This window comes from Ochotona curzoniae, unplaced genomic scaffold (assembly GCF_017591425.1).
Source record: "Ochotona curzoniae isolate NIBS_2020 unplaced genomic scaffold, NIBS_Ocur_1.0 scaffold_4701, whole genome shotgun sequence".
NCBI classification, from domain to species: Eukaryota; Metazoa; Chordata; class Mammalia; order Lagomorpha; family Ochotonidae; genus Ochotona; species Ochotona curzoniae.
The window spans coordinates 7063849-7073552 of NW_024467122.1; the positions used below are offsets into that span (position 1 = coordinate 7063849).

The 9704-nt window shown below is 42.6% G+C and overlaps 1 protein-coding gene across 4 annotated transcripts in view; it reads left to right on the forward strand.

Moving 5' to 3' along the window:
• The window catches only part of MEF2A (myocyte enhancer factor 2A), a 125507-nt gene extending 116613 nt beyond the window's left edge, over nucleotides 1-8894 (forward strand). For all 4 annotated transcript variants that reach the window (XM_040969198.1, XM_040969200.1, XM_040969199.1 and 1 more), the window contains 3 exons: nucleotides 1950-2076; nucleotides 3891-4017; nucleotides 4941-8894. In XM_040969198.1, coding sequence (XP_040825132.1) covers nucleotides 1950-2076; nucleotides 3891-4017; nucleotides 4941-5313 — 627 coding nt within the window. In that variant the 3' untranslated portion in view covers nucleotides 5314-8894. The remainder of the gene's footprint in view (nucleotides 1-1949; nucleotides 2077-3890; nucleotides 4018-4940) is intronic.
• The last annotated feature ends 810 nt before the right edge of the window (nucleotides 8895-9704 follow it).

A 9704-nucleotide genomic window follows, 5' to 3' on the forward strand; every position in this document is an offset into this window, starting at 1 on the left:
GAGATAAACTTGGAAGCCCTTGAAGGCTTAAATTTAAAAGCGAAGAAACAAGAAATTTTGAAGCTAAGAAACAAATACAAAAAGCTACAGATGGCTGTCCATATTTTAAACAAGTGAATTCAGACTATAAAAGTTAGAAATGAAGTGATTTGTCCACTAGAACCAAAACACCATGAGAATTGCAGTCTGCTGGAGCGTTGGTCTGAAGGCAGGTGGGCACTGAGCCGCACTGAGCTCTGCCATGCTCAGGACTGTGCTCAGGAACAGCCACGCTGCCACGCGGCCTGGGAAGCCTGTCCTTCTAGAAAATAGCTGTGGCTGCTTGGAAGGGATTTTTACCTTTTTTTTGTTTTGTTTTGTTTTAGAATGTCTACTTTTTTCACCAGAATGTATAGGAATTTGAGAACAGAGCATTTGTTAGGTCAGTCATTTCAGGACATATCAGTTACACAGAACACTTGCAGCAGCTTCCTCCCTTGACTCAGAGGGGCTAGAGGATTCTCCAGACATTCTGCGTGGTTAAAAAAGAGAGAGAAATACAAGCAGTCCATCCATTTCCTGTGTGATCTCTCTGATGTCCTACAACTTTTAAGCTGAGGTAGAAACAGGACCCAAAGAGCCAAGTGTCTAGATCTAGCCAGAGGTCTCACTCATTGCATGCACTTTCGGAAAAGCTGAAGGGGAAATTAAATCATGTGTGACACTTGATAATCTTGGGAGACTGGGCTAAATTTGCAAACCCCTGAATGTCAGTCTCCAGCTGTGACATGAAAAGTTGGAATTGTGTTCTGACTGCATGTCATCTGTTAGGCACGTGTAATCCTGGTTTGGTAGAAATTATTCCCTCCTGCCAGTCTGTCCTCCCCCTGCAGGTAGAGGCTGCCATCTTTCCCTTGGCTCTTTGGAAGCTGCCTTTTTTATTCATTTGCATCGTGAATAGGGTGCCATGTAGATGCGCTGAAACAACCAGCATCTACTTTTGCTCTGTTCTCAGCCCAAAGAACAGTACTTAATTCAAAAGCTCTCTGTTAAGAGCCCTCATTTCAGCAGTCTGAGGGACTGAAAGACATCATAAAATCCTATCTACTGTTACAAAATAATCAACTGCAGGAGTGAAATAAATCAAAATACAAGCCCTACTTTAATAAGACTTCAAGCAGTGTTACAATGGAAATACTGAAGGGAAAAGTAGTTTTGATTTTTTTAAAAAATTTATTTATTTTTATTGGAAGTCAGGTATACAAAGAGGAGGAGAGACAGAGAGGAAGATTTTCCATCCAGTGGTTCACTCCCCAAGCGGCTGCAACAGCTGGTGCTGCGCCAATCCTAAGCCAGAAGGCAGGAGCGTCTTCGGGTCTCCCAAGCAGATGCAATGTCCCAAGGCATTGGGCCGTCCTCAGCTGCTTTCCTGCCACAAGCAGGGAGCTGGATGGGAAATGGGTCAGCTGGGATTAGAACCAGTGCCCATATGAAATCACAGCATGCAAGGTGAGGACTTTAGCTGCAGACTACTGAGCCAGGCCAAATTTTAATTCATAAAGCCATGAATATATGACGCCTATAGACACAGATGGCTTTTGCTAAAAATGTATACCTAGTTTACTTAGGTGAAATGTGGCAGCATTTGTGGTGACATCAAGTCCTTATTTTTGTTAGCACAGAGAAGTGATACTGCCTATATGTTTCTATTTTAAGATTGTGTCTCTGAGATTCATAAACTCTCAGCCACAAAATAAGATGAATAATTAATGTACAAATATGCCCCTTAAAATTACATAGTTATTCCCATTAGTATTTTTTAGGTTTTCACATCATCACTGCATCAGGAAATAATGACATTCAAATAAAACTGTGAAAAGTATCACTTTTAAATTGAGAGTTATTTATAAATGTATTAAATCAATATAAATACCACCTAATGACACTTCCTCTTGTTTCTGTTCTTACAGAATCCTCAGAGGATAAGCAGTTCTCAGGCTACTCAACCTCTCGCCACCCCAGTAGTGTCTGTGACAACCCCGAGCTTGCCTCCACAGGGACTTGTGTACTCGGCCATGCCGACCGCCTACAACACTGGTAAGCCCGCCCCAGGACCTTGCCTGATTCACCCCCCCCCTCTCTTTTTTGGCCAGTGTGTCCTTTTCAGTGTTTTAGATGAAACTTGGGTATGTTAAAATACTTAGCAGCCTAGGGAAAATAATCACCAAAAATAGATCGATAGTAGAATTAGTTGAATAGGATATTTCTGTTTCTCCAGTGTGAACTTTTGGCCCTGGCAAAAAGCAAGTAGCTATCACCAACATTTTGTGATAGGCACCAAGCTAAGGGGGGCAGGGAGGAGCTTGCTGCTCAGGTGTTTTCTGTGAGTCTCTTACTGACCGTATCACTGTTCCAGCGTTTTACAGTTAAGATGTTTGTCTTTGTGCTGTGTTAACTCACTTTGGACCCAAAGCTTGGGAATATAGAGGGAGCTGGCTGTGTGGGCAGACTGCTTTCCTCTCTGTCATCAGTCTGTGTCATTGTGCCTGTGTCTCATTGACAAAACAAAGACCTTTCCTCCTGTCAGTGCCAATCACACTGCCTTGGAAAGAGCATTCAAGCACAAGCACTTACGTTCATTTAGACATTGCATCTATGAATACCCTGATGCAGGGGCGCTGGAAAGGTGGAAGACAGTGTGGTCAGCAGGAGTGTGCTCTTAGCCTCTTGGGCGGGGTGAAGTGTCATGATATGCAGCAGGTTTAGTTGAGATTTGCCAGTCTAAGAGACTGAGCACATGTGGATTTATTTTTCCAGCAGCTGAGCCAAACAACTAGTGTTTCAAAGGCAGCAAGAAGGATGGCGGTAGTTGCATTTGGCCTTGCCAGTTACTCAGAATGCAGTACAGGGGAGTGATTGCTTTATGATTCTCATAAGCAGTGCGTAGTAACAGTCATTCCAGTTGCTTTGGCACAATGCTTTCAGTCTGCTCTCAGGAGCTTCTAGGAGCAACATAGCAGTGGGTGGCATTTACTAAGATGGGAAGTATTTAAGAAGGAATGGGTTTAGAGAAAAGGAAACATCCAGTTTGGTCTATCTTTGAGCTCTTTGGACAGAGAAAATAGCAAATGGGTTGTTGGAAGGACCCAGGGGCGATACGTGGAGAAGGTATTCACATGCAGGACCCTGCCAGGCTTTCCTGCAGAGAGCATAGTCTAAAGGCAGTCTGAACATCTAGGAACTGAAATCATTCCACATGTGAGGAATGTCTCATGTCCCAAGTTTGGGTAACAGTGATTATGTCTGAAGCATTCATAACAAAATGAACTTATATTCCTCTGACAAAGAAATACTTTTTATGACTTTAGAATTATTTTGTATGTGTTCAAGAGGATGTGGCAGTGCTTGTGCTTTTAAATAAGTTAATGTATCATGACGTGTTTAATGTCTGTGTCACTAAGCATGACGCCCCATGAGAGGGAATCCCTTGTCTTTCCCGTGTCCCTACCCATCAGCAGGACTCAGTCTAGGTGAGCACCTCTGTTTCTGCTCCAGAGGGTGGTGGCAGATGGTGTGCTCATTTAAAATGACAGTTCTATAAGAGCATCCTTTTGTGCTGGCCATTGTTTATTTCTATTTACTTGCTGGTAGAAAGTATCTCGTGTTTTAAGTAGAACTTTAAACATTTGGTTCAGAATGGGAATTTATTACATTCAAACAACCCCAGAAAAATATACAAGAAGCTATGTTGTACAGACCACTCACTTCAAAGAAAATCTTGGGGAGTTAGCAGACTTGTGTTTTCTTGTGGGGTACCTGTCTTCTCTTAACCTAGAGAACTTCTGTTTGAAAATGAGCTCAGCCTAGCCTAGTGCTTGCAGCACACACTGAGTGTCTTATCATCTTTGTAGATTACTCGCTGACCAGCGCTGATCTGTCGGCTCTACAAGGCTTCAACTCCCCAGGAATGCTGTCTCTGGGGCAGGTGTCAGCCTGGCAGCAACACCATCTAGGACAAGCAGCTCTCAGCTCTCTCGTGTGAGTAACCAGACCTTTCCTTTGTTTCTGCCAGAGCAGTCTTCTGCTCCACTGAGTTTCACGGAAAGAATTTTGCAGTGGCTCTGTTTTGGATGAGCAAAAGTGTTGGGAGATTTTTCTCTTCCCATGGTTCCAGATCATAGCTTGGTTACTGAATGAACTGGGTATTCTGTGAAGGAATTCAGGGAGCAGGGATTGTCTGAGGGCGGGAGACTTGGCTGGTGTCTAACAGGTGCAAATGCCCCCCCACGTCACCTTTAATACCCACTTACCAGTGAGTGCACCACCCATTACCATGCCTTCTTTTTGCCTGAATGAGAAGGCAGGGAGCATGGGGATTCTGTTTAGGATGTGCACGCAGGATTTGTGGGCCCAACCTAGCTCACCTTCTCTGGTTCTTGACGAAGAGAAGGTTCTTACAGGAGGACATAAGGATATAGGAAGAAGAGATTCACAGTGGTACCCAGGGACCTGAAAGTCCCCGAGTCCCAGGGAGAAGGTACAGGGACTTCACAGAGCCTGGACAGAAGTGGACCTGTGAACCAGTTCGAGGAGAGCACCCCAGCCCCCAGCTGCCCCCCAGGGGCACCACCGTGCCTGTCATGCACAGCTATCATAGGCACGGACAGTTTGGGATTCTCCATCAGCAGGAGTACTCGGGTTCCCACAGGAAGTAGAACCAAATGACTTACGAGTTGGGTAGCATACTGTTATCTTTCCTCCCAGGAAGATGCCAGTTCTTTTGTGCTAAGCACTGAAGGAAGTGCCAGAACCAATCCTGGAGGCTCTGACAGGGTTTCAAGCTGCCTGTTTTCAGTGAGGTGGAGTCTGTAAAAGCATTACAGTTGTACAGATGTGCCCACAAACCATCTCTCTCTCTCTCTCTCTCTCTCTCTCTCTCTCTCTCTCTCTTTTTCCCTCAGTGCTGGAGGGCAGTTATCTCAGGGTTCGAATTTGTCTATTAATACCAACCAAAACATCAACATTAAGTCAGAACCAATTTCACCTCCCCGGGATCGAATGACCCCATCAGGCTTCCAGCAGCAGCCGCCGCCACCGCCGCCTCCACAGCAGCCACCACCGCAGCCTCCCCAGCCCCAACCCCAGCCCCGGCAGGAAATGGGGCGCTCCCCTGTGGACAGTCTGAGCAGCTCTAGCAGCTCCTATGATGGCAGTGACCGGGAGGATCCACGGGGTGACTTCCACTCTCCAATTGTGCTTGGCCGTCCGCCAAACGCTGAGGACAGAGAAAGCCCTTCCGTCAAGCGCATGCGGATGGATGCATGGGTGACCTAGGGCTTCCAGGCTGCTGCTTGTCCTTTGTGTCCTGGCAGTGAACTGCGCATCGTAGCTACATTGGTAAATAAGGACCTGCGTTAGGTATATTTATATGTACATACATACATATATATCCCTGTACATATATATGTATGTGGGTGTGTGTGGGTGTGTGTTTGTGTGTGGCTGGGTGTGTTGCAGACACAGAATCAGGCACTTACCTGCAAACTGCTTGTTGGTCTGCAGATGTGTGTCCCCTGGCAGACAAAACACCCTGTAGGCACAGACCAGTCTGGCACTTCCTTGGACTACTTGTTTCATAAGATAACCAGATTTTGCAAACAAATGTGTACCCATATATAATTCTCCTACAGTAGCTTGCAGAAACCTAGTGGGCCCCCCCTACTTGTTTTATTTAACTGTGCGGTGACTGTAGTTACTTAAGAAAAAATGCTTTGTAGAACAGAGCAGTAGAAAAGCAGGAACCAAGAAAGCAATACTGTACATAAAATGTCATTTATATTATTTACCCAACCTGGCATGGGTCTCTATTGCAAAGGGGTGCATGGGAAAGGGCTGTTGATATTTTAAAAATTAGACAAAAATACAAAACAGAAGAGCCCCACACATAACTGTTTTGCACGTGCAAAAATGTATTGGGTCAAAGAGGTGATCTTTAGCTAATAAAAAAGAGAGAGAATAGAAAACACGCATGAGATATTCAGAAAATAATAGCCTAGAAATATAGAGCATTAACAAAGTAAAATTAATATATTAAGTTATGATTGGAATATATCAGAAGTTTCTTTTTACATTCATATCTTAAAAATTAAAGAAACTGATGATTTTAGCTCATGTATATTTTATATGAAAGAAAACACCCTTATGAATTGATGACTATATATAAAATTATACTCACTACTTTTGAACACATTCTGCTATGAATTATTTATATAAGCCAAAGCTGTATGTTGTAACTTTTTTTTAAGAAAATAGCTCTATCTTATTTTAACTTTTTATTTTAAGAGGGGAAAAATAACTTGCAAGCAGAACCTTGGAAAAAAAAAGCCATGAACACTTATTCTATATGTAAATTAAAAGTTGAGCCAAACTCTTTGTGTATATAGCATCTTAAATATATTATCACCTTTGATGTAAGTACCTATGTATTGTATGGTCACCAGATTAAAAAGTATATTTTTGTGGATTGCCGCCAATTTGGGGGGAAAAGGCGAGATCCTTATTAAGTAGAGTATTCACTGTTTAATATTTACTATTTTGTTAAATACGCTGTACTTTGGATTTTAATTATTAGCCCAGTTGTTTTCAGAGGATTGTATAGAGGGGTTTCTCCTCTCACTGGTGGGGAATGTGTGATGTTAAATTGTAATCTTTGTGCTGTATGGGTTGAGCATCATTATATATTTTATATGTGTACATAAATAGCAAAGTGGCAAAAAAAATTGGTGTTAAGTTCATCCTGCATAAATATAAAATGTGTTGTAACAGATTTTATAAGGCATTATTTAAAATTTGCCTTTTGTGAGGAAAAGATATATAGTAGAAAAAGCTGACCTAATTTAATAATACAGAAAATGACAAAATAGTAGATGAGCACAAAGGTTTTTAAGTGGTGAATGATTAGGAAAAATCTTTGTGGGGGAAAGGATCTCTTTTTCCTTGACCCTATAAAAGCGGAATGGTGCTTCAGGTGACAGAGTGCAGTCGTCGTCACCCGCTTTGTGCGTTGGCGTGGGGAGAAAGTGCTGTGGATCCGTGGAGGCTTCCTGCTCGCCTGACGGGACCCACGCGCTCCCCTGGAGTGAACAAGGCCTTAGTCTTACAGGAAGACACCTCATGGGTGAGAACAAGTTTACTGGGCTTGTGCCATGAACAAAATTCAAAGTCCTGTATATCTTTTATCGCAGATTTTTGAATACTCCTTTTCCTCAGAAACTCAAAAGAAGGGTTTGAAATGCCATTTTATATTTTAAACTTAATACTGAGCAGCTATCTACAATTTTTACTTACATTGTGTTTCCCCCGAATTATGTTTCCTTTGACACTCCTCATCTGCAGGTTGTGACAAGTCATCAGAGTCGCTGAGCGCTGTGGCGTTGCTCGGGACAGACCCACGGCAGGTCACAGGCTGCAGATGGAAAACTGTCCTTAATGGCAGTTTGGGTCATAAATTTTGGTTGAGGCCAAAAAAGGGAGGGTGATACACTATCTTCTCTCTTCAGTATCGGTATTTGGCTCTTTTTTGGAAAGGATGGGTTTTTCTTTAAAAATGTACTCACTTCGCTGAGCTACTTCCAGGCGCATTCTTCATCAGGTCACGCCTGATCGGAACAAGACAGCCTCCCGACACTGAATTTCCAACATGATCCTTACCACTTTGTAAACCATTTATAGCTTTGAAGTGTTAAGTTATTATTTATGCATGTTCATGAACCTCTGCTGTATATCAGAATAGGAGTTAACATTCACATTTACTGTCTATTTTCTTGTGTGCCTTATGAGATGGCTTTTCTGACTGTATCTCAATTGTCTTTCTTTCTATGCAGGTTTATAATCAGTACAACTACTGTTTTCTAAAATATTACACAAGGCTCGGAGTTTGTATTTAAATTACACTGACCAAGTAACATTGTATTCCGTTTTCAGGAACTGAATATTTGACTGTTAATCTTTGTCCCATACGCCCCGTATGAATTGGAGCATATGGACTTGGCCAACATCCCTCACCCAGACACCACGTGCCAGCGCATCCACATCCACATCTCTTGGCGGAAAGAAGCCTAAGTGGGGAAGACACCGATGGTGTTGCTTTAGGTTCAGTTTTTCTAACCCTTTTAGGACCCCGGTGTTTTGTATAAGACACCACCATAGAAAGTTTTATCTTTCCAGATGAAGTATTTTATTATTAAAAACAAAAAGCCAACTTAAATTGCACTAATTACAAGTACAGTTTTCAACAGCTGACCTTCCCCAAGCACCTTACCTGGTCCTGGCTGAGAGTGTCACCATTGTGTACACACAGATGGTCCCAATCACAACTCCATCTTTTGAGCCCTAATTACATTCATTGTGTCAGAAACTAAATCAGGGGTTTGTTCTGAAAGAACAATGTGTGTTTTACCATTTCCTTTAAATATAAGGGTAACATGTAATGCATTAACATAATTTCTCTATTAACCATCATGCGCACAAGAAATACATAGTAAATAAGGAACCTGAAAACTCCTGGCATTGGATCATAAGAAGCTAGATTATTAGAATGTGAAAAAGATTTTACAAATGTAAAACTTTTATTTCTCTGTAGAAACTTTCTTCACTTTGCTGTGCAAGAAGACACTGCTTTGCTATATTTAAAATGGCTTTTTTAAAAGAGATTTATGTATTTGGTAAATGTTTGTAGTCAACAGTTCACACGAGAAGCTGTACACGGTTTGATCTTGTAAAACCGTTTGGCGGCACAAGCTGGACTTTGTTGCCATCCTTGAGGTGAATCTTTTAAGAAAAATAAGTTAATCTCAATTTTTCCCTGAATGTGTTGTTTTTTCTTCATTATACAATAAATATTATAGTGAACTTTTTATCAGAGGTTAAGATGATACTTAAAGGTTGGTGTAAACTTTGTCTCTTAATTCATGGCAGCGAAGACCACCTGGCTCACCCAGACTCTGCCAGGGCAACGGTAAGACTGGCTTGGCCCCCAGGCATCACCCTCCTCGGAGCGCTGTTCTTTTCCATGTCAGGGAACGCATCCCAGAACTCCGGCAGCCTCACCTGTAGTGGTCCCTCCGCCAGCCCAGTGCCTTTAGGAAGCAGTTGGCCTCATGCCCCCTAACAGGTTAGCCTGGCTGCTCTGAGAACATTGGTGTGCGTCTGTTAAATTCATGCTGGCTTCAGTAAGTACGTCTCACACAAAATCCAGAGGTGATTGTTGGAAGCTGCTCTTACTACAGCCTGTCTTTACGGTTTGGAGGATGAGTGATTTGTGTTTTGCCCTACATGCATATGCAGTACTGACTTAGAGGCAGCGGACAGACTTACCTCAGTGCACGGAGTGTCGGCTGCCGAGGGAAGAAGGTGTAGCTAGCACACTGGTATGTGCTGTTAAGTGGTCACCACCCTTGATATCATTCACCTAGAAAATGAACTCTTTTTTTTTTTCCCAACTCAGTGGAAAATGTTCTGATTTTTCTCCTAATCTGGTTCCTCTCTAAAATTGTTGGTGTCAAATTCAAAGCTGAGTTTTTGTGTTGGCCTTACTGACTGACTACAGTGCAGCCCTTGGATTTTGAAAGCTAAAAATACCCTAATCACAACTGCAGCTGCTGAAAATGAATTTGCTGCCATTGCCTGGTTAGCTCCGGCCTGTGTGTGCCTTGCTGCAGGCTTCC